The 24,897-nt window shown below is 40.4% G+C and overlaps 1 protein-coding gene across 2 annotated transcripts in view; it reads left to right on the top strand.

Annotated features, from left to right (window-relative positions):
- Window positions 1-2,207: 2,207 nt before the first annotated feature.
- Window positions 2,208-24,897, top strand: part of ATP6V1C1 (ATPase H+ transporting V1 subunit C1) — a 50,062-nt gene continuing 27,372 nt past the window's right edge. For both annotated transcript variants that reach the window (XM_054246349.2, XM_002759317.6), the window contains exons 1-3: window positions 2,208-2,372; window positions 21,074-21,244; window positions 22,589-22,656. In XM_054246349.2, the coding sequence (XP_054102324.1) occupies window positions 21,113-21,244; window positions 22,589-22,656 (200 nt within the window). In that variant the 5' untranslated portion in view covers window positions 2,208-2,372; window positions 21,074-21,112. The remainder of the gene's footprint in view (window positions 2,373-21,073; window positions 21,245-22,588; window positions 22,657-24,897) is intronic.

Raw genomic sequence — 24,897 nt, 5'->3', positions numbered from 1 at the left:
GCTTATATTAAACATCTTTGCTAGATTTTTTATTTGACTTTTTTGAGATTCGCTCTTGCTCTCTTGCCCAGGCTGGAGTGTATGGTGAAATCATAGCTCACTGAAGCCTTAAACTCCTGGGCTCAAGGGGTCCTCCCACCTCAGCCTCCGGAGTAGCTAGGACTTCATGCATGCACCACCATGCCCAACTATGTTTGCTAGATTTTAAAGTGAGATACACTAAACCTCATAAAAATAAGAGCTAACATTTGCTAAGGACTCTGTTATACTGCCCCCCAAGTATAACATGGTAATTAAAACACTGGAGGCCAGGCACAGTAGCTCACCCCTGCAATCCCAGCACTTTGGGAGGTCCAAGTGGGCAGATCACTTGATCTCAGGACTTGGAGACCAGCTTGGCTAACATGGGAAACCCCATCTCTACTAAAAATACAAAAATTAGTCGGGTGTGGTGGTGCATGCCTGTAGTCCCAGCTACTCAGGAGGGTGAGGCACAAGAATAGCTTGAACCTAAAAGGCGGAGATTTCAGTGAGCTGAGATCGCACCACTGCTCTCCAGTGACAGGGCAAAGATTCTATCTCAAAAAAACAAAAACAAAACATAACAAAAACCCCAAAGACATTGGAAAATTGTGCGAGGTATATTTCAGTTTTGGAATTAAGAATCCGAGACAAAAAGTCTGCTTCAGGACCACACACAAGCACGAAGAAATCAAGATATTTCAAGCATCGACCTTAAAACCGCAGTGTCTAAAGCTGTTGTCACTGGCCTTCTGCGGCTATTTTAATTTCAATTAAAGTGAGATAAATTTTAAAATTCAGTTTCTAAGTCACACTAGCCATATTTCAAATGCTCAACGGCTCCATGTAGCTAATGGGCACTGTACAGACAGCACAGGATAATATTTGCATCATGGCAGAAAGTTTTAGTGGATCTAACAAAAAAAGTTGTCTTTAGGCTTATTTTGTGATTGCAGATAAAAGCCTCTTGAATTCTGACAAGTTTCTGAAGCCATGTTACAGAACTGGTTATTGTAATTGTGTGAACTTCATCCAAAACTGGTGAAAGCATCAGGTTGGGGATAGTCTGGTGGTTGCTACTGTCTGTTCACCCTAATACTGAGGCTCTAAGCAATTCTGTGGCCAATTTCTGCAGACAGACACAGCAAAAAGGTACAGGATAGGTCAGAAAACCTGGGTCCTACAGTATAAAGGAATAATGATGAGCATTAACTGGTTGTTTCCTGTGTACCAGGCACTGTGCTAACTACATGCTTCATTCAATCCTCACAATACCACAGTAAGGTTTATTACCACCACTTAGCAGGTGAATAGGCTGAAGTTCAGAGGTGTAAGGTCACACAGCTAGTAAGTAGGAGAGCCTGGATTTAACACCTGGCGTCTGTTCCCTTGTGCTAAACAACTCTGTGTCCGCTGATTCTTCACTTTCCTCATCTGTAAATCTGAAAGGATTACATTTTTTCTACTGTTTCTAAAACTCTGTGTTCTAACTTAGGACATTACCGTTATCTTCCCAAGCTAATGAAACATGCAGAGTTCCAAAGAGCAGCTTGCTACCTATTTTTCTCCAAAGGACATGCTTTCCCCTTTCTATGCCTCTGTCCTAAAACCTTCTTTGGTTTCTCACTATCTAGTGTGGTTTCAGCAATTTATGAGGCGCTCTCGTGGCAAGGAGTGATTCTCTCCAGGAGGAATCCTAAGAACGAGCGCAGTGCTCAGCGCACAGTAAATGCTCCATGGATCATTTATGACATTAAGTCCAAGTGGACCTCAAGGGAAGTGTCAGTCTGCTGAAATGAACTATTAGCCAGGATATAAGGTAGAAAATCGGGCTGACGAACAAGGTGGAGAAGCCCGTGTAGGGGGCTGGAGACGACTTCTGATCCGCAGAAACCTGAAGTGGGGTGCCGTTAGGCCTGGTGGCGGCAAGGTTTACAAGCGGTGGACAAAACGCCGCCCGCGACACCGGAAGAAGCAGAAAACCCCACCTACTCCGAAACAACAACGATCTGCCCCGACTCTGGGGTCCCCGTGGCGCCCCGTAGTCTCCCCGTCCTGCCCCTCTCCCGAGGCCCAAGCAGTGGCGGCAGCTGCGGCTGCGCAGTGGGGCGCCCGAGGGCGGAGCGGCGGCGACTGCGCAGTGGGGCGCCCGAGGGCGGAGCGGCGCGCGCCGCGGTCAGCTGACTGACTACTCGGCTGGCACGTGACTTGCTCTGTTGGCGCTGGGGTCGGGGAAGCGGTGTCTTGAGCTGAGGTCGGGAAGGGATGGAGCGCTGAGCCGTTAGCGTCTGCCTGGCTGCCTGCCTCCGTACCTGTTACTGCTGCCACTTCCTCGTTTGACACCTTCCTGGGTCAGTGAGCGATGACTGTCCCCGGATGGGGAGTCCTGGCCAGGCCAAAGCTTGCGCTGCGGTCGCCGCCTGGGAGGGATGGGGGTGGGTGCGGGGGCAGAGACCGTGGCGTTGGAGCTGGAGCTGGCGGGGTGGCTGTGCCTGCTTTCTCGGAGCCAGTTCACCGTCTTGGGCCTAGGTTCCGTCTCTAGGGAAGAGGAGGGAGAAAGAGCTCTTGTGAGTACTTAATGACAGAGGCAGAAAGGAGAGAGACAGCGATCTGGGACCTTTCTTCTTGGGTAGGGGTCACAGAATGTATGCCGCCTGATTGAGGGGGATGAAGTGACAGAGAGGCTCAGGTGAGGCTATGGGGTGGTGTGTGTGAGATCGCAGCTAGCGCAAGTGCCTTCTCTGGGTGTGTGTGCGCGCGTGTGTGGGGTGGGGGGGGGTTTCCGGGGGTGGTGGAATGACAGTTTAAAGGCCTAGGAGCCCCTCATTGCAGGCACGGAACCCTCACGGAGTAACAGGGTCCGTCTAGGAATGGGAAAGAACAGGAATCCAGAGAATTCAACAATGTGTTAGTAGAATGGGGGAAGGGCAGGCGAAAAAACAAAACCCTAGAAGAGAACTTGGGGAAAGTCACATAAGGCATATTGAATCACCTGAGAAACAAGAGGAGTGAGGGGGGACCTAGTATTCTTTACTAAGGAAAATTCTGGTATGTAGGGGAAAATCATTGAGAGCCCAGTATTTAGCACTGCTCAGAGAGTGGAGGGGTGGGATGTAACAGTCCATCCTTAGGAGTTCACACTAATGTTGAAAAGTCACACACAGGACTATGCAGTTTATATATAATTACCAAAAAGAGAATGCGGAGTTCTTTGAAAGTGTTGGAGAAAGGACATGTGTATAAACTGGCACTATGGAAAAATATTCTGGAGGAAAGAAAACTTGAGTCTGGGCAAGCCCATAGGATTTGAATAGGTTGAGAGAAATGGAGATCATTTTACAGGCAGGGAAAGCCACAGGAAAACCTGAAGATGGGGGGTGGGGAATGCTTCTGGGGGAGTAGAAGTCTAGCTTTATAGTGGATTGCACTGAGGAGAAGTGGGAAAGAAAGTTGGGGATCAGATAACGAGGACTTTTGAATGGTATTCATTTACTCATGGAAATAATGTGTGTTGAATACATGCTGTATGCAGGTACAGTGCTGATGGCAGGGTTTAGAAAATTGTCTCTGTGTTTGTAGAGCTTACAGGCAGGTAGGGGATGGATTTTAAAAAGCAAGCATGAAACGTGCTTTGAAGGAATAACAGTGATGTGAAACAGGATACTAGGGACATGGGTATTATGGAAGATTTAAAAAAGGTGTTACTGAGAATATGACTTTTTAAAAATTAAAAACATTTTATTTATTTTCTTCATACCCTTTCCCTCTGAGAGGATATGACTTTTGACCTGAGATCTGAAAAGAGACTGGGAAGGGGATGTGAAGGGATGAATGAAAAGAACATTCCAGGCCTCGCAGAGTGGCTCATGATTGTAATCCCAACATTTGGGAGGCTCAGGTGGGAGGATTGCTTGAGGCCAGGAGTTCAGGACCAGCCTGGGCAACATAGTGAGACCCCCATCTCCACTAAAAATGAAAAAATAACTAGCTGGGAATGGTGGTGCATGCCTCTAGTCCTAGCTGCTCGCTGCTTGGGACACCGAGGCAAGAGGATCATTTGAGTCCAGTAGTTCGAGGCTGCAGTGAGCCTTGATCACACCACTGCATTCTCTCCTGGGAAACAGAGCTAGACCCTGTCTCTGAAAAACAAAAAAAGGAACATTTCAGGCTGAAGGAACAGCATATGTCAAGGCCTTGAAATGTGAAGAGGAAAAAGGCTTTTGAGAGTTTTTGAAAGGCTAGCATGGCTGAAATGGGGAGGGGGAGAGGCAGGTGGAGAAAGCTGGGGTCAGCCCGACCAGAGCTTTTATCCTAAAAAAGAGGGAAGCCAGTGAAGATTACAGGCAGTGGCGTGAGTCAGACTGTGGCTTTTGAAAAGATAATTTTGGGAGTAACGTGGAAGGTGGCAAAAGTGAATGAATGTAGACCTGCTCAGGGGAACACTGTTGTAATCCACTGAAGGATTTGAAGGCGGGATGCCTTCTTTCTCCACTGAGGACTTCAGGAGAATGTTTAACTGTACTCACTTTTAGAGAGTTCAGGAGTTGGGGAAGGGAAAGAATGATCAGATTTTACTTGCACCCTTCACCGGGTGGTTATAACCAACCTCGAGGCAGTCCTGACCTACATAGGGGAGGCTCCTTCGCGAAAGTTTGTTTGAGCTTTTCAGATTTATCTTTTTTAAAGGTCATCTATTTCAGAATATCGTTTATTGAAATATAATTAGTTGCAGGGAGGGTCACTTTCATGTTTATTTTGTTCTCACAGTTCTTTGAAAGACAGTAGATGAAAATGCTATTCATTGTATAGATGGGAATCTGTTGACCCCTGGAACTGGAAACAGGTAAAGTGATTTGTCTGAGTCTGGAGTGACTTCCACAGTTTTCTGACTGCTGATGTATTCCTGCTGATTATCTACACAGTACTAACCACTGTTGCATCTAGAGAAAAGGGTGAATTTTTGGAAGTGCACAGTAGTCTTTGATTCAGCACTTTTTTTTTTTTTTTTTGCAAACTTCTTCCTGAAGATTCAGCACTTTTGCTGAACTTTTTCTAGTAGAACAGCTTCAGAGGAATTGGCAGTGGTGGGCTGCGTCTTATCTATAGTGTTGGGTAGAGCTGTTCAATTTACAGTTTGTCTGGAGGAGATAAGGAACAGCAAGGTGAACTGAAAGTGCTCAAGTTGTCAATCACAGTTCTTTGGCAACAAGTGAATCTCAAATTATGCTGAAGACTGAGCTTCAGGGTTGTGTCCTGGATTTTTTTCTCTTTTGGTATACCTTGCAGGGACTAGATAAAATCTAAAGAAACAGTACACAGGATCTAACTAAATGCTGAGAGCTGGATAGTGAAGTCAGCTTTTAAAACTCAGCACAAAATACTTATTTTTATTTTTTGGTATACTGGCCTTAGGAGCCTCATGTACCTTAGTTTTTACAACCGAAAAAGAAACTTTAGGGCTTCAAAAATCTGATTTTGTGATTATTTCCACAACTCATGAGTTAATACCATTGGCCAAAGAACAAAACTGGAATGTCAAAGTAAACCTTTGCCAAAGGTCTCCGTGTAGTTTACTGATCCCTAAGCAGTAAGCTGTGTTTTGAACTTGATTCTGCTTGGGGTACTTAAATTTTGCTCTTGTATGCATTTAAATCTATCTACAGGATACATCTTTTTCACTCTTTGGATGGGGAATTATATATCATTTTATTTATAAATTAATTCATGTTAGATTTCTGTTTTTCATCAAGTTCTTAAGACACACGGTATAAACATTAGCATAGTGCCCTTGAGAAGTTCAGTCAATGAATAAGAGCAGTCTAAAATTTCCTGTTGACATGAATGATTCTTGGAACTAGAAATTTTAAACTATGTTTTTGATGCTGAAACAAAATTCTTTTCCAGCAGGACATCTACTTCTAACATTATACCATGTGCAACTGTGCTATGCATTTATTGAGTTAAAAAATGAGCCAAGTAGGCAGTGGAGGAGAAGTGCTTTGGTTTTATCAGGGGATAAGAGTATTAACTGTACATCTAAAATGTGTGTGTCTGTGTGCAAGTATGTGTGTGTATTTGAAAATAAAATGCTAGGTAAGTGGTGTTTTATAGAAAGAGATCAATGTATGTTTTAAGGTATTTTAAACAGACCATTAATGAATAGGAAGTTGTAAATTTAGGTGTGTGAACAGGTGGTTTAACTTTACCATGGAAGATTTTGCTTTTGAATCAGCCCATAGTTTAGGGTTTCTGTGTGGGTGCTGTTGGCAGTTTGGAGGTTTGTTTCCCCCTCCCCACTAAATCCTGATTAGCAGTCTCCACACTGGGACAACCCAGAATGCTCCCATGTATTTCCAAACTCCTCCTGGAGGAAAGAGGCACCATTTATTTGGTTGGTTGCAAAACATGCATATGGTGTCACTGTTTATTTGTTGGACAAACATTAAGTTGTTGGGGATACGGAGGTTAAAAGTAATATTTTAATAAACTGCATATAATTGAATTTAAGTAATTTAAAATCCAATTTTTGATATTTTAATGTGACTCCTTTAGTATAAAACTGCTAAAACTATATCCTGATATGTCTTTGAGGCACTTGTCTTTTGTAAAACTGCATGAATAACTCAAATAGATTTCCCTCAATCCCAATAAAATGTAGTCACTGACTGTGGGCAACTAATTTCACCAGCTGTTCCCTCATTTGCAAGTGGGGGTGGTGATAACATCTATTTTGAAGGAATTAAGTACAGAATTGCTTTAGTGGATGGAAGTGCTTATCACTGGGCGCAACACATGTTACATATTTAGTAGTTGTCATTACCAGTAAATAGAATCTCAAGCTTACTTAGAGTCATGAATTGGAGAAAACGAACTTATCCTAAAGTCTTGAGTTTCAGGCCAGTATACATTGTGTTGGAGATATCAGCACCTTCTAGCACAATGTGGTTCTGTGGTCCAGTCACTGTTACAAACTAACTGCCCTGAAGAAAAGGGAAGTACTGTTTTGGGAGCCACGAGTGTAGATTGAGGGAATCCCCTGGCATGGAAGGAATGATTTGCCTTCTGGGTCACTGCTGAGTTGCCTGTGCAGAGGAGGAGTCTCTAGAAGTTGAGAAGGTTTTGGTGATTACGTGCAGTAACAGGTGTACGACAGGGCCCTCCTGGCCAAGTCTGCCAATTCAGCAGCTTTACCAGAAGTTACCAGAAATTTTCCAACATTGTATTATTTGTTACATCTCCAACCCCCACTCCACAATGTGTTTCGTTTTTTTTTTTTTTTTGAGACGGAGTTTCACTCCTTACCCAGGCTGGAGTGCAATGGCGCGATCTCGGCTCACCGCAACCTCCGCCTCCTGGGTTCAGACAATTCTCCTGCCTCAGCCTCCTGAGTAGCTGGGATTACAGGCACGCGCCACCGTGCCCAGCTAATTTTTTGTATTTTTAGTAGAGATGGGGTTTCACCATGTTGACCAGGATGGTCTCGATCTCTTGACCTCGTGATCCACCCGCCTTGGCCTCCCAAAGTGCTGGGATTACAGGCGTGAGCCACCGCGCCCAGCCTGTGTTTCGTTTTTGTGATAGGCATCTGTATGAAAGTAAGGCTTTGCTTTTGGATTAATTTCTATGCGCCTGTAGTCCCAGCTACTCAGGAGGCTGAGGCAGGAGAATCATTTGAACCTAGGAGGCAGAGGTTTCAGTGAGCCGGGGTCAAGCCATTGTACTCCAAACCTGGGCAACAGAGACTCCGTCTCAAATAAAAAAAAAAGATAGTTGTTGATAAAATATATCTAATAAAAATTAAATTGTCTTTCATATTTAAGTATATCTATGGTGAGAAATAGTCTTGATAGGATTATAGAGCATTTATAGGTATTGTTTCCATTGAAAACAAAACATGGAATATTTGAGATTTAAGAAAGGCATATCTTCTGACAGTTTTACAATCTCAGTTCATATGAATCACGGAAGTATTCCTTGAAAGGTAAAAATCCCCCTTTTAGTTACTGGAAATGTTTAAATAAGTTGTATTATGAGCAAGCCCCTCCCACCGTCCCAATTAAGATGCTTCTGTTTCGAAGGATAGAATTTTTGCATTCAAAGAGGAAACAGTTATTTTTACTTTTTTTTGTATGGTGTTAATGATTTCTAGGGTAGGATGTGGCAACTTTTTAACTGAGTGGATTGTGGTAAATGTTTTGCACAGATCAATTGTGTTAAAAACCGATGTGCACATTTGGAAGGCTATGTGATAGTTCACTGATGTCTCAGGTATGCCTTCTTTTGCTTCTTAAAATAAGCTGCTCCAGTAAACTTGATATTTTCAGGTACTGTGTTTTACATGGAGACCACCTTCTAGGCTTAATTGATTGTGAAATTTAATTTACTATGAAAGTTGATTGCATTTCAGAGACTACGGTTTGGGTTTCTTGAACGCGTTAAAATCAGTTACGTATGGGAGCACTTCGTGGAGTGCCGTGCCGTTTTCTGTGGTTGCCCCTATCTTGGGTCAATCCCATACCTTCCATTCACACAGCAGTGCTAGCAGATGTCTTGTTGAGGCTTATAACCCCCCACTTTTTATGTGGTAATAGTTATTGTTTTATTGTCTTTATTTTATATGCAAATCACGTGTGGTAGGAAAATAATCCACAGCCTTCAAACTCCCAGAAAGGGGAGATAAAGTAAATGAAGTTAATATTCCCAGAGCTTTGGATACAGTTTTTTTCCCCCGTTTTCTCACACTTTTTTCCCTTCCATATTGAAAAATAGTTACTACTTTTTTTTTCCTTAAGCAGCACACTTACTGCAGTTAGACAAAATAGAGGTGTCTACAAAATTGACTAGTGTTTCCCTTGTGCCTTCCTGTATTCTTCAGTGTCTTTTTCAGTCTTGGCATCTATATGAAGTCTTCCTCACACCCCTCCCTGCACACACACAGACCTGCCACCCTCTCCCACCTGAGATTGTAAGCTCCTTGAGGACAGGGCCTACATTTTATTTGTTTTGCTTCTCAGAGCCTACCACAGTTTTGGGAACTTAAACACTCAGAACGTTTGGTGAGATGAATAAGAGCTTAAATTGGGAACAGTTACAGTCAGATGAGATGTGTGCCTGATGCAGTTAACGACATGAGTGTAAGTGGACCTGTGGGAGAAGTAGTGGAATTATATTAACAGGTTTGGTGCATGGATGGACTTAGTTGGGAAAATCATTTTGTTAAGGGAGGCTTGGGTTGGCTTAAACTGGAAGAGAAAAGTTTGTTTTGTGTGAAACAAGCAAAGGCAGAGTAGCAAAGAGAACTAGGGGACACCTGAGGTCAAGATGGATAAAGAGGGCTCAGGAGGACTGTGAGGTTAAGGTGGAAACACTCAGGGATACTAGTGACGACGGTGAAGACTGGCAGATTTGAGTTTTGTTTCCAAGAAAGAAGCAGAACTAGGGGTGTGTGTTTTTGGGAGTTATTCAGCATTCTATCTGTAGCCTTCAAGAGTATTGACATTTCTTGTAACATTAAATATACTATGTAATCATAGAAATGCCTGTTTTAGTACAGTAGTTCTGAAATTTGGGTGAATTACCTGAGGAACTTAATAAGAAAATAGAGAAAAAGAATCCTGAGCCTCACCTAGTATAGGTTCAGGTAATGAGTATAGGAGCAGAAGAGGTTCCTGGATATTGTAATCCAGTCCTCTCATTTTACAAGTGAAGATACTTATGCAGACAGTTATATGTAGAACTGGGATTAGATTCAAAGCCTTCATATCCTCAGAGCAGTGCTCTGGCCATTACCTTGTGCTTCCTGAAGTTGGCATTTGGGTTTTCTCTGGCTATGATTCCTGGTGAGGTGAAAGGACCATTTACCAACTTTGATCACATCTTCAGATGTAGCTACAATTAACCAGCTTTGCCCTTCTCTTTTGTATTAACTCCAGGGCTGTTTGTTATAATGCCATTTAATGTTCTCTTAACTTCTCATTGTTTTGAAATATGAGGATACTGCCCTAATAAAGATGTGGTGGGGTTTTTTTTTTTTCGGTGTTAATAATTTATTATTAAAAAATTAGGAAAAAGGAATATACAGAAAGGATGAAACCAAACATTCATAATCATTCCCAGGAGGTAATTATTAATAATTTAAAAAAAATTTAATGTTTATACCTATATGTATTCTTATTTCCACCCACCTCGGCCTCCCAAAGTGCTGGGATTACAGGCGTGAGTCACCACGCCCGACCATTTTTGTATTTTTAGTAGAGACAGGGTTTTATCATGTTGGCCATGGCTGGTCTTGAACTCCTGAGTCAAGCCTGTTCTGGCCTCCCAAAGTTCTGGGATTAAAGGTGTAAGCCACCACACCTGGCCTATTAATGCTTTTAAGTAAATTTATATTTTACCTGTCAAGATGGCACGCCATACATTTGCAAATTAGTGGCACCTAAGTGAATGTTGGAGACATTTATTCAAGCTGCAGCTCTTTCATTTTTTAAAAACAAAAATGAACACTTTCCTTGTTCATACAAAAGCAATACATGTTCATTGTGTTTCACTTTTCACAAACAGAGTAGTACTCCCGTCTTTTAGCCTAGACTTGTTAAATTTTTGTCAGTCCTGTTTTCTGTTAAATGTTAAAACATGCAGCTGAGAGAGGCTGGGAAGTAGTGGCTGAATCCCTGCATAGAAACAGACAACAATTAGCAAAACCGAAAACTTGTGAATAATACATACAACAAAAATAGATGAGACGTCAGTTGTTGTCTGGGAGGGAGTAACTGGTACCGTATTTGCTTTCCCACCATTATCAGTTACAAATCTGGAGAAGATATATTAAAAACTGCTTCCAGACGTTGGACAACAGGCAGCACAGGAGCAGAGAAAAAGAAAGGAGCTGTGTACTTTCTCCTGCTTTTCTCTGTAGACGCTCTCTACACCATGTTTTAGGAAGGGAACACCCGAGCAGAGCATCTTGGTCCTGCTGAATAGAGGAGACTGGACTTGGAGAAGGTTTATCTGCCTGGAATTAGCAGGTGGGATTGACAAAGAGAGTGAGCTAGGCAGAGAAATAAATACCAGAAACTTATAGGAGCTCTATCAAAGAATGACCAGAGAGCTTTCAACTGAACAGTTGCCAGAGCTTATGGTCCTGGGAAGCATTTGGGTTCTGACCAGATATGGAGGAGAGACCTTACTGAATACCTGGGACATTCAGTAGAGTCCCCAAAAGGTCAGACCTTGGTATTAGAAACTAAGTTAGCCCTAGAGTAAGGCCTTAGATCTATCTCAAGAATGTTTGAGGCCTTGGGTGGATCAAGCTGATCTTCCCCTAAGTTACCTGCCCGCTAGAACAAAGTACAACACTCTTCAAAGGAAGACAGCAAAGTCCAGTGACAAACAGTGTAACATTTTTACAGATATGCTCGGTGTTTTAACAGAAAGCACGAACATATTGAGGAAAGAAGTGGAAGATATTTTAAAAATGGAGCTTAAAGCAGAAAAATACACAAGAAGTAAAATATTCAGTGGTGTGAAGAGTAACAGATTAGATACTCTAAAGAAAAGGTTGGCAAACTAGAAGATATAGCAAGAGGCTGTGTTAGTCTTATTTGTTGCCATAAAGGAATCTGTGAGGCTGGGTAATTTGTAAAGAAAAGAGTTTTTTTTTTTTTTTTTTTTTTTTTTTGGCTCTCAGTTCTATAGGCTGTGCAAGCATGGCACCCAGGTCTCAGCTTCTGGTGAGGCTTTGGGAAGCTCTTGAGTCATGGCAGAGGGGAAGGGGAGCAGGAATGTCACATGGTGAGAGAAGGAGCAAGAGCCAGGGGAAAGGTAACAGATCTCATGGTAACTTCTTACTATGGGGAGGGCACTGTCTTTTCAACAATCAGATTTCAAGATAGCTTACTACAGGGAGAGCATCAAGCCATTTGTGAGGGATCTGCCCCACTGAGCCGGATACCTTCCCCAAGGCCCCAGCTCCAACATTGGGGTTTACATTTCAACATGAGATCTGGGGAGGATAGACATCCAAACTATATCACTATCCAAACTAAAACACAGTGAGAAAAACAACTGAGAAAAATGATTGAAAGCTCAGTGCCCGTGGAGCAGTATCAAGTGGTTTAACATACATGTTATCTTGTTTCAAAAGAAGGACGAGGGAGGAAAAAAAAAGCGAGGAAAAACAAAGGCTGAAGACATTTCAAATTTGATGAAAACTATGAATGGATCCAACAACTTCAACAAATTCCGGGCAGAGTAAATACTTGTGACCTTGGGGTAGAAAGATTTTTCACATGCCACAGAAAGCATATATTTAAAAAAATTGATAAACATTGGCAGAATTGCAAATTTTTATTCAAAACATCATTAAGAAAAGTCAAGCCACAGATTGAGAGAAAATATATATATTTCACAAGGAAATTGTGTCAAGGTCATATAAAAATTTTGTGCAACTCAATAAGTGAACTCAATTTTTTTTTTTTTTTTGAGAGGGAGTGTCGTTCTGTCACCCAGGCTGGAGTGCAGTGGCGCAATCTCAGCTCACTGCTGACATCTCCTGGGTTTAAGCGATTCTCCTGCCTTAGCCTCCCAAGGAGCTGGGATTACAGGTGCTCACCACCATGCTGGGCTAATTTTTTGTATATTTAGCAGACACGGTTTCACCATGTTGGCCAGGCTGATCTCAAACTCCTGACCTCATGATCTGCCCATGTCGGCCTCCCAAAGTGCTGGGATTACAGGCGTGAGCTACTGTGCCCAGCCTCATTTTTGTATTTTTAGTGGAGACAGGGTTTCACCATATTGGCTAGACTGGTCTTGAACTGCCGGCCTCAAGTGATCCACCTGCCTTGGCCTCCCAAAGTGTTGGGATTATAGGTGGGACCCACCACACCTGGCCAATTTTTTTTAAAGTTAAGTATACATTAATCATTCAACTTAGAAAATCTGCTTTTAGAATTTTTTATCCAAGAGAAAAACATACCTTCACAAAAAGCTTTGTAGAGAAATGTTCATAGAATCTCTATTCTTAATGGTCCCAAACCAGTAGTAACAATCCAAATGTTCATCAACTGGTGAATGTATGAACAGACTACAGTAGATGTATGCAGTGGAGTACTAAGTAATAAACAGATTGTACTGCTAATACACACAACATGGACAGATACCGAAGACTTTCCGAGCAAAAGCCAGGTGCAAAAGAGTATGTAACGTACGCTTCCATTTACAAGGAAATTCTAGATCAGGCAAAACTAATCTATAGTGACAGAAAGCAGACCAGCATTTGCCCAGGGCTGGCAGTGATTGACTGGCCTGAGTGTGAGGGAGGGTTTGGGGATGATAGAAGTGTCCTTAATCTTGCTTTTGATGGAGCTCACACAGGTGTGTGTATACATTTGTCAAAAACTCATCAAACTCTTGTAATGGGTGCATTTAATTCTGTAAAATTATATTTTAATAAAGTTGATTTTATTATAGAAAAAATGGGAAGTGAGGGAAGCTAACCAACTATAAGCCAGGTGCTTGATGTTATCTCATTTAGTCCTCACGGTAGTTTTTATTTATTCAAGAATATTCAGCAAATACCTTTTGAGATTCTACCATGCTGGTCTCTGTGCCAGTACTGAGTAGAAAGTGGTGAGCAAAAACTATCATGATTTTTATTTACCCTCCTGGGCAGTTTATTTGAAAGACAAACATTAGTAAAACGTTCCTCCCAGGGAAATTCTGCAAAGAAGGTGCTATGAGAGCATATAGTACATTCATCCTTAGCATATAGTATATGCTCTCATATATGATGTGACACATACTACATAATATATCTTGTGTAATATATAAGGCGCTTTACGTGCCCCAGTTTCTCTGTAACTACCACCTCTCTAACGCGGTTTCTCCAGCTACTAAATGAGTTACACATGGGAAGTGGTTTGGCTGGTGCCAGTAGGTAGGAAGCACCCACTGAGTGTTGGCCGCTACAAACATTTGACAGTCCTAGTCGTCTAACGTTGCAGGGGTACACCTGTACTAAGGGAACACTGGAGCAGGACTACATATGGGGGAAGAGATGATGAGTTTGACTAGAAGTGTTGGGTTTTAGCTGCTTTTGAAACATCCAAGTGGAAAACGTCTTGTAGTCAGATGTGGATACTGGTCGGATACAACTCTAGATGCTGCAGAGGGCCCTGTGCTGGAGACATACATTTCAGAAAGTGTCCAGCATCTAGACTAGAATTGCCTCAAGTGTAGAGATCATCAAGAACGGTGCTGTACACAACATTAACACACACACATTGACACACATGTGTTGACACACACGCATTAACACACACACACACACACACGAAAAGGACATAGACCTGGCTCTGAGCCCTGAGGAACTCTACCTTTTAATCAGTGTGCCTTTCTGATCATCATCTCCTCTGTTTAGCATATGATTTGCTACAGTTATGCCTGGCTTCCTTCATATTCAAGATAAAATAAAGGGAGATAATTAGGAATAAAAACAAGCAGTGAAGGAGGTGGTGTCAGCTTCTTGGTGAGTTGGTAACAAGTGGCCACCAGTTTTGACAATTTGTTTCCTTGCAGTTGAGAGAAAAAGGGAAATATGTTTAGCAACTTGGATTCCATTTTCCGATGAATAAAAGCATACATATTCATCTGCAAAGAAAAATTTTGTTTGAAACTAAACTTAGATTGTTCTTAAATTTAAAGGAGAATTTTTTTGGAGATGAAGTCTCGCTCTGTCCCCCAGGCTGGAGTGCAGTGGCTCAATCTTGGCTTACTGCAACCTTCACCTCCTGGATTCAAGTGATTCTCTTGCCTCATCCTCCCAAGTAGCTGGGACTACAGGCGTGCACCATCATGCCCGGCTAGTTTTTTCTTTTGTATGTTTAGTAGAGATATGGTTTCACCATGTTGGCCAGGCAGGTCTTGAACTCCTGATCTCAGGTGATCCACCTGCCTTGGTCTCCCAAAGTGCTGGGATTACAGGTGTGAGCCACTGTGCCTGGTCTCAAGGATAAATTTTTTTACATGACTTGTCTAAGTGACAAGTTGACAGTGGACGTTGTTTAAAAATGGGAAAAACAGATTTTGCAAAATACTTATGATGTTACTGTCATAGGAGGTTCTTACATTCTTCCTTAGGTACTTAAGTAGCTTGTCTTTCCTATTAGGCTCTTTACTTAAGGTTAGTTTGCTTTGACTAGTGGTAGAAGAACTGAGGCCATGGCTTTGCCTCAAGCACAGATAAGTTCTTTATGAAGCCCTCTTTTTTATATTTTTGACTTTATTGACATAAAAGACAGAGGCTTACTTAGGAACCTGCAACTTTACCAATTTTTAATTTTTGCTATAAAATTAAAACACTTTTAAAAAACATGACTGTATTTCTTGCCTTTGTTTTATCTCTAATGAGACTTTTTGATTGGTTCCGTCATTGTTATATTTGCATTTTATTTATTCAACAGGCATTTATTAAGTCCTTGCTGTTGCCAGGAATTTAGTGTATGCTGGCTCTCAGGATTTCACAGAGAAGATATGATTCTAGCCTTTCAGGATTTCTCAGTAAGGTGTAGATGAAAATATGTTATAAAAATGAGGGAGACTATGATGAGTGCATAGTAGGGGCATTTGTAAAGTAAAAATGAGCAAAGGATATTTCCCATCTGGGTTACGGGGGAGAGTCCTGGGAGGTAGGATGGGGTGGGGCAGCAGCTAATACAGTCATCCCCCGGAAATGCAGCCACATGGAAAGGGGAAGGTCTAGGTACATTATTTTATTCATTCTTTCTAACAGCTGTGTGAAGAGATGTGTTGTATTTCCACTTTACAGATGAGGAAACTAGTAAGGTGGTAAAGTCAGAGTTTTAACTGTTGCAAGACTCCAAAGTTTGTGTTCCATCCTCCATGATCTGGCAGGTCCATCGAATCTCTAATATCTGATCTCTAATCTCAAAGTATACTTTGAATCTTGACTTTTGTATGTGTGCTTTTCGTTTGGAGGAATTTGTTCTTCTAGGAGGTAGGATAGTTTTAGATGCTGGGTGATGCTGCTTTAGAAATTGTGATGATCCTGGATGAAGAGAACAAGGAAAGGAAGCTTGGATCCGTTTATCAGACTTCAGAATTCCCTGGCCAACAGGGTGCTCTGAGCCTGGAACATAGGGTGAAGGTGTTGAATGTTACATGTGGATCTCTCTTCAAACATGAGAGCCCAGGTGCACCAGAGCACAGAACATTTTTTTCTTGTAGTGTGACACAACAACGATGTGGTCTTTAGAGTCAAAGAAAGACCAAGTTTGAACCCCGTCGGCCACTTGTGCGACCTTGGGTAGACTACTAACCTCTCTTATGTATTACTACCTATCTCATGGGTTGCAGTGAGAATAGACTAAAATGAGATGTATGAGAAGTGAAGAGCACAACATCAGACTTAGGCACCTTTTCCTTTCCTCTTCATCTTCTAATAACTAGGCTCAAGGGAGGGCTCAGTTAAAAGCTAGAATTATGAGCACAGTGACTCTTGTAATCTCAACATTTTGGGAGGCTAAGGCAGGAGGATTACTTAAGGCTGGAAGTTTGAGATCAACCTGAGCAACATGTCAAGACTCCATCTCTACAAAAAATACAATTTTTAAAAAAGCTAAATTGGAATACTTCTACCATATTCCTAGACGTTTTGTTTAGAATTTATCATGACATTATTTCCTCTGATCCTGATAAAAGCTCAGTGAAGTAGACAGGGCACTATTATTTATAGATGAGAAATGGGGTCCTCTTTCCTATTCCTTGAAATCCTTTGGAAGCCTGCTAGAAGAAAAGATTTTCTTTTCTTTTCTTAGAAAAGAACTCTAAGTAGTATGATAGTGACATCTACTGTAATGGCTCATAGGATTACAATCTTTGAAGAAGCTGCACTTTAGATAATTTAGCACTCTCAGGAAGAATTTAACACTTGATTTTATCATTTGCTGTTTTCGGGGGAGAGGAGGTATAAAAATGTATCATTAAATATACTTTAACCAACAACCACTTGCGTAAGATTATTATAATACAACCTCAGCTTTCCAGAAACCACCATCACTTAGAAGATCTAGATTACTAAAGGAGGTTTAAAGATGCTATTAGATTTTCTAATAACTGAAAATGTTAAAAGCTCAGGGTAGTCCTGTGAGGGATGTTTGTGCCAAAAAAGCTGATTCGGTAAGTGCAGGAGTGTAAACTGGAAGAAGCCAGAGATAGGGAAACAGCGAAGATCTAAGCGGCCACAGGAAAGGGAAGAGGGTAGCCAGTTTTGGAGCAGCTCAGGGCAGGTGATCCATGTGTTGCGAAGAACAGGGACAGGATGACAAGGGGCCAGGAGAGAGGCCCACGACATTCAGCAGGAGTTTATTTTAAAAAGCAACTTCTTGAGACAGGTTCTGGAGTTAGTACAGGTGTAACCTGAGCTCCTACCCTTGCAACATTATACAATTAGATTGTTGAACATATTGACCCCCAAATACTTTTTTAAATTTATTTTAAAAAAATAAAAATATATTGATCTTGAACTCCTGAGCTCAAGTGATCCTCCTGCCTCAGGATCCAAAAATACTTTTAAAACAAATCCCAGACTCCAAAAGCATTGTCTACAATGTATTATACTTGGTCATAAGAAGATATAAACAGACTGGTAAGCATTTCTACTAGGTGTAAAACAGAAAGGTTGTACTTTCAGGATTAATTTGCTATCTAGATTATTCTCTGAATATTCCATTTGAAAGTTCACCGAAATTTTATTTTTAATAAATTTGCTATGCAATGTTATGTTTTAATTTGTAAATTAAATAGATTATTTTAACAAATTTAAAAAATATTTAGTTTTGAAGTATTTTGGATATACAGAAAAATTTTAAATATTGCCAGTTGACGACATCCGTGCTGACTTAGTAAGTATTAACATTTTGCTATATTTGCCCCAGATTTATTTAATGAAATCTTACATACAAAACTAAAGCTCCTATCTATGCTTGTTTTAGTATTTTCTGTAAGTATATGTAACTATGAACAATATATACTGTCGTGTGTTTTTTCAGTTGCGGAAATAGAAACTCTTACTCTGCTGGTAGGAACTTAAGTTGGTAGGGGCTTTGGAGAACGCTTTGGCAATACCCGAAAGAGTTGGCAGTGGTCTGTGTCAGTTGTCTCCTGCTGCGCAATAATCCACCCCAAAGCTTGGTGGCTTAAAACAGTGATTTCTTCTTTCTCCTAATTCTGTGAGTTGCTGGGGTGGTCTCTCTGCTTATTTTGCCTGGGCTCATTGATACAGTTGCATTCAGCTGGGAGATTCACTGGGCTGGAGGGCTCAAAATGGCCTCAGTCACATGTCCGGTAGTTCATGCTGGTTGTTGGTTCTCATGAGGCCTTGTTACTTGCAATAGGCTAGACTGACTTCCGTATGTGGTAGTCTGAGGGCAGTGGTCCAAGAAACAGAAGTGGAAGTTGCACGACCTCTTGAGGCCTGAGCCCTGAACTCACAGTGTGGCTTCCACGTGTTTCGTTGGTCAAGCCAAGTCGCAAGGCCAGCTCCACCTTCTGATAGAAGGACAGGCAAAGTCGCACTGCATAGGAGCTTGGAAAGACATGCCACCTCTATCTTTGAAGACATATCCTGTAATTCAGCTATTTTGTCTATCCCAGAGAAGCTCTTTCACAGATATAGACATGTACACGTTGTTCATAGCAGAATTGTTTATTGTAGCAAAGACATAAAAACAATTTAACAGTCATTCCAGGAAAAAGTGAATAGTAAATTTTAGTTTATTCATATAAGAGAATACTGTATATCAATTAAAATTAATGATCACTGGATAATTCTAAAAATAGGTCGAATGAAAAAATCAGGTTGGAAAAGAATATGGTAGTATATTATCATAGCCTTAAAGTTCAGTATTTGAAGTTTCTTGGGTAGGCTAATGAGGATTTTGCTTTTGCTTGTGTTTTGAAATCAAATCTTATCTTTGGATGCCCTCATTAGAGTGTGGTGCTCGTGAGCATCCATCCTTGGATGGCCAGTTAAGCTGTGCTGTTCTCTGGCCTGACTGGCCATCACTAAAAAGCTTGTGTTCAGCTTGTTTCGCCATTTGGGAAAGTGTAGCTGTTTCATTTCAGAAAGTATAGGTAAAGCTGACAAAGGTTTGACTTCATCAGTAATATTAGAAAAGTCCTCGTACAGTACAGTTGCTTTTTTAAAAAAATTTTCTCTATTGTTTCTTATATTCATTTAATACCACCATCTACATCTGTACCAGTTTAACCTCCATTTCTTATCTGAAATGGAGTAACAGAAGCAAAAGCAAAACAGAAGCAAAAGCAAAATCCTCATTAGCCTACCCGAGAAACTTCAAATACTGAACTTTAAGGCTATGATAATATACTACCATTATTTACCACTTGTAAATGGGAATCATGATGTTTATCTCATAGAGGTGTTGGGAAGATTAATTTAGATAATAATGCTTTAGACCAGTACTTTTTATATGGTAGACCCTCTATAAACAGTAGTTAAAAAATTAACAAGTATATAGGATGGCATCTATGTTAAGTTCACTTTCGATGGTATTATAATGAGTAGGTGGGATTAATTACCTACTCATTATAGGTAATTTAAGTAGGTACTTTAATTAAAATGGGCTACGGCAATTATGAAAGTCCATTATGATTATAACATTTTACATTTTAAAGAAAATTTACATTTACAGACTTTTTTCACATTCATTATCTGATTTTGTTCTCAGGACAACTTTGTGAGATAGTTACATTCAATTTAGAGACATTGAGTATTGGTTTCGGGAGAGGCTAAATAAGCAGTGTTAGCAGAAGGCTTGTGTTGGTTCTCATGAAGGCACATTAAAGTGGAATTAATGGTACTGTAATACTTTGATTTTTATCACTTGTGTTTATGTGCTTTACCCACTTAGATTCTGATTAGATTTGTCTCTGTATTTCCCCACCCCCACTTCTGTGTGTTTGGGAAGGGGGAGGAGGAGGAGGAAAAGAAATTATAGAAGAGGGTTAGATGAATCTTAATGGGACTCTTTGAAAGGGGAGATCTGCAACCTGCCTCTCAGATCCAAAAATGTCACGTTAATGCCACTCTCCCAACTCCCTATATTTTAAAATAGCCAAGCAGATTGGCAAGATTTTTTGTTGTTGTTATTGCAAATTTGTAAATGCTTAATGGCAACTAAGTGTATTCATCAAAGATTTGAGGAGATTTCTCTAGGTTGACTATGGATTAGAATTAACCACCAAATTGTCTAGCCTTGTAGGATTTACTAAGCCAGTGTGACAAATTTATTTGGTGACTGCTGTTTATAAATGCATTGATTCAATTAAATTCTTTCTTCAAGATTAAAATTATGGTTTAAAAAAAATTCCCTATTTTGGTTATATGCTTTAAAAGTTTAAGATAGATTGGGTGCAGTGGATCACTTGAGGCTAGGATTTTAAGGCCGGCCTGGCCAATATGGCAAGAACCTGTCTCTACTAAAAATACAGTTAGCTGGGCATGGTGGCACATGCCTATAATTCTAGCTACTCAGGAGGCTGAGGCACAAGAATTGCTTGAACCTGGGAGACAGAGGTTGCTATGAGCAGAGACCATGCCACTGCACTCCAGCCTCGGTGACAGTGAGACATTGTTTAAAAAAAAAAAATTTAAGATAAACCTATAAATTTGTAACTCTTCAACTTTGTTGGTTGAAGGAAACTATTGGTGGCTGGTATTTTGGGTAATCTCACTTGACTATTTCACATTAAGGATGTTTGATAATGAAAAAAGTAGGTACTTTGCATATAAGGTTTTTATCACTTTTCTAGTATCATAAATAAATCATCTTTTCACCATTTATATAGATTTACTTCTAGGTCGGTAAATTTCACTTTGCTTGAGATCGTATACCAGTATTAGATTAGTTTTAAAATAGGTTATTTGTTATAGCTTCTCCTGTGACTCTGAAATACTTTAGAAACAAATGATATTAAATGTCTTTTTGTTTTGTTTTGTTTTGCATTTCAGAATCTCTCTTGATTTTTGAGGAAATACCCGGTAACAAACATGACTGAGTTCTGGCTTATATCTGCTCCTGGGGAGAAAACCTGTCAGCAAACATGGGAGAAATTGCACGCGGCAACTTCAAAGAACAATAATCTTGCTGTCTCTTCCAAGTTCAATATTCCTGACTTAAAGGTGAAGCTGCACTGTGCAAAGTTGCATGAGTTCATCATCTAGGGGAGGGCCACTTCTCTCCTTTAGTGGAAATGAGATACCCAGATTCCTTCCAAAGGAAACCTCTCCAGCCATTGGCATGATTTAAAATGTATCTTTGAAATTTTAGAAGTAAACTACCAAAATGAATAACGTCTCTCTACTTAGGCTTTTTGTGCTTTTCTAAATTGCAATGAAAAATCTTATGAAAGTATTTGATGTATTACATTCACAAATGTGATTTTCAGAAATGAAAACTCTTAGTAATATATTTTCTTAAATATTGTAGTGAAGTTTTTGTTACTAAATTTATATTATGCTGACTTACATTGTAAATGTGTTACCATAGCACCTACTTAATCACACTTGGCAAATCTAACCCAGTTATTTAATCTAGTTCATCTATTTAAGATTACTGTATTAAAGATCAGTAATCTAGCAGCCTCAAAGTGAAGCAGGTGTCCAGTAATCAGTTGATAGAACATTTGTAAAGAATGGAAAAGATCATGATACTGACATTTTGCTGGTTAACTGAGTGAGGGCAGTCATAGGCAGCATTCATTTAAGAAATATTCAAAATTACTGATTCTTGGCAGGGTGTGGTGGCTCATGCCTGTAAACCCAGCACTTTGGGAGGCTGAGGTGGGTGGATCACCTGAGGTCAGGAGTTTGAGACCAGCTTGCCCAACATGGTGAAACCCTGTCTCTACTAAACATAGGTGGGCCTGGTGGCGGGCACCTGTAATCCCAGCTACTCAGGAGTCTGGGGCAGGAGAATCTCTTGAACCCGAGAGGCAGAGGTTGCAGTGAGCCAAGATCACACCACTGCACTCCAGCCTGGGCGGCAGAGTGAGACTCCATCTCAAAAATATAAACAAATACAATAAAATGACCAATTCTTAATCTTTTTGGAATTACAGATACCTCTGAGACAGGACGTTTCCTCCTATATGTGCTCACTTATGCACAGTTTTGCATGCAGCATTTAATTACAGATCCTCTAGTGCACATTCATGGACCTCCTACCTAAGAGCCGGTGTTGTAAACTAAGACTTCACATGATCCAGTGTCATTGAACAGTACAAGCACAGACTTGTCTTTGAGGAGTCTTCAAGTCTTAAGTGGTGCTTATATACCTGTGAATTAAAGGATTATCTGGTACATATAAATAGCTTTGAAATGTCTGGCAAATATCTTTTAACTACACTTACACATTATGAAATAAAATAGGGAGAATTTAAGATTCGTGAGAACTTTCAATCAAGACATATCTTTTTTTTTAAAAAAAGGGTGCCGCCTAAATAACAGAATATATTTTCCTTTTAGGTTGGCACACTGGATGTCTTGGTTGGCTTGTCAGATGAACTGGCTAAACTGGATGCATTTGTAGAAGGGTAATGTACTTACATGCATGGAGTAGAGCAAAATGGGAGACACTTATTATCAGGCTACCTGGACATTGGGTCTATTATCACATGTGTACTCTGCTTATTGGAATGGTTTTAGAAACAATGGCTTTTTTCCTTTTGTATATCAATTTTATGAAGGTACAATTTACATAAAATAAAATACACCTGTTTGAAATATGAAAATACTGATTATCTTTTTACTGTCTTTATTAAGATATAGTTTACATGCCATGCATTTCGCCTATTTCAAGTGTACAATTCAGTGATTCTTAGTGTATTCAGAGTTATGTAACCATTGCCACAATCAGTTTTAAATATTTCATCATCCTCTATTTCTAGTTACATTAGCAGTCACTTCCTGTCGCTCCCCGCCTCCCTCTCCGCCCCCCCAGCCCCACAAATTGTTCTGCCACTGTAGATTTGCCTGGTCTGGACATTTCTTGTAAATGTAATATAATACATGGTCTTTTGTGACTGACATCTTTTGCTTAGCATAATGCTTTATAGTTCATCCAAGCTGTTGCATATATCAATATTTCTTTTTTTTTTTTTGGTGACAGAGTTTTGCTCTTGTTGCCCAGGCTGGAGTGCAGTGGTGCGATCTCCACTCACTACAACCTCTGTCTCCAGGGTTCAAGTGATTCTTCTGCCTCATCCTCCTGAGTAGCTGGGATTACAGGCATGCACCACCACACCTGGCTAATTCTGTATTTTTTAAATTAGAGATGGAGTTTCTCTATGTTGGTCAGGCTGGTCTCAAACTCCCGACCTCAAGTGATCCACCCACTTTGGCTTCCCAAAGTGTTGGGATTACAGGCGTGAGCCACCGCACCCGGCCCCATTTCTTTTTAATACTAAATGATAATCCACTATATATGTATACACACACATATCACATTAACCCATTCATCAGTTGGTGGGCATTTAGTTGGTTTCCACTTTTTGGCTTATAAGAATAATGCTGCTGTGTACATTTGTGTACAAGTATGTGTTCTTATACGTTTTCATTTTTCTTGGGTATGTACCTAAAAGTGGAATTTCTGGGTCATATGGTAACTCTATGTTTAACTTTGAGGAACTGACAATTTTTTCCCAGAGTGACTGCACCATTTAACATTCCCACCAGCAGTATGTGAAGATTTTCATTTCTCCACATCCTTGCCAACACTTGTTATTTGTCTTTTTGGTTATAGCCATCCTGGGGGTTATGAAATAATATCTCATTAAAAAAATTTGCATTTCCCTGTTGGCTGATGTGATGTGATGTGCTGAGTATCTTTTCATGTGTTTTTTGGCCATTTGTTTTTCTTCCTTGGAGAAATGTCTGTTCAGATCCTTTGCTCATTTTTAATTGGCTTGTCTTTTTATTGTTGAGTTGTAAGAGTTATTTGTACAGAATATGCAAGATATAAATCCCCTATCAGAAGTAACTTGCAAATATTTTCTCCTATCCTGTGAGTAGTCTTCATTTTTTTTTTTCTTGAGACAGAGTCTTACTCTGTCGCCCAGGCTGAAGTGAGATCTCGGCTCACTGCAACCTCCGCCTCCTGGGTTCAAGTGATTCTCCTGCCTCAGCCTTCCATGTAGTGGGGATTACAGGCACTTGCTGCAATGCTTAGCTAATTTTTGTATTTTTTAGTAGAGATGGGGTTTTACCATGCTGGACAGGCTGGTCTCGAACTCCTGACATCAGGTGATCCACCCGTCTCAGCCTCCAAAAGTGCTGGGATTATAGGTGTGAGCTGCTGTGCCTGGCCATGTCTTCGTTTTCTTGATTGTGTCTGTGAAGAATGAAAGTTTTACATTTTGATGAAGTACAATTAATTTTTTTCTTTTGTCGCTTGTATTTTTGGCATCATATCTAAGACACCATAATCCAGGGTCATACCGTTTTATGTCTGTGTTTTCCTCTAAGAGTTCTATAGTTTTAGCTTTCACATTGAGGTATTTGATTCATTTTGAGTTAAGTTTTATGTATGTTGTGAGGTAAGGGCCTAAGTTGATTCTTTTGGATGTGAATATCTAGTTGTCCCAGCACCATTTGTGGAAAAGACTTTTTCCCCCATTGAATTGTCTTGCTACCGTTACTGAAAATCGATTGAATATAAATGTGAGGGTTTATTTCTAGACTCTCAATTCTGTTTCATTTATCTTTGTTTCTCTTCTATGCCCGTACCACATTGTCTTGATTATTGTGGTTTGTATTGATTATTTTATTATTGTATT

This window comes from Callithrix jacchus, chromosome 16 (assembly GCF_049354715.1).
Source record: "Callithrix jacchus isolate 240 chromosome 16, calJac240_pri, whole genome shotgun sequence".
Taxonomy (NCBI): Eukaryota; Metazoa; Chordata; class Mammalia; order Primates; family Cebidae; genus Callithrix; species Callithrix jacchus.
This window is presented reverse-complemented; position numbering and strand designations above follow the sequence as displayed.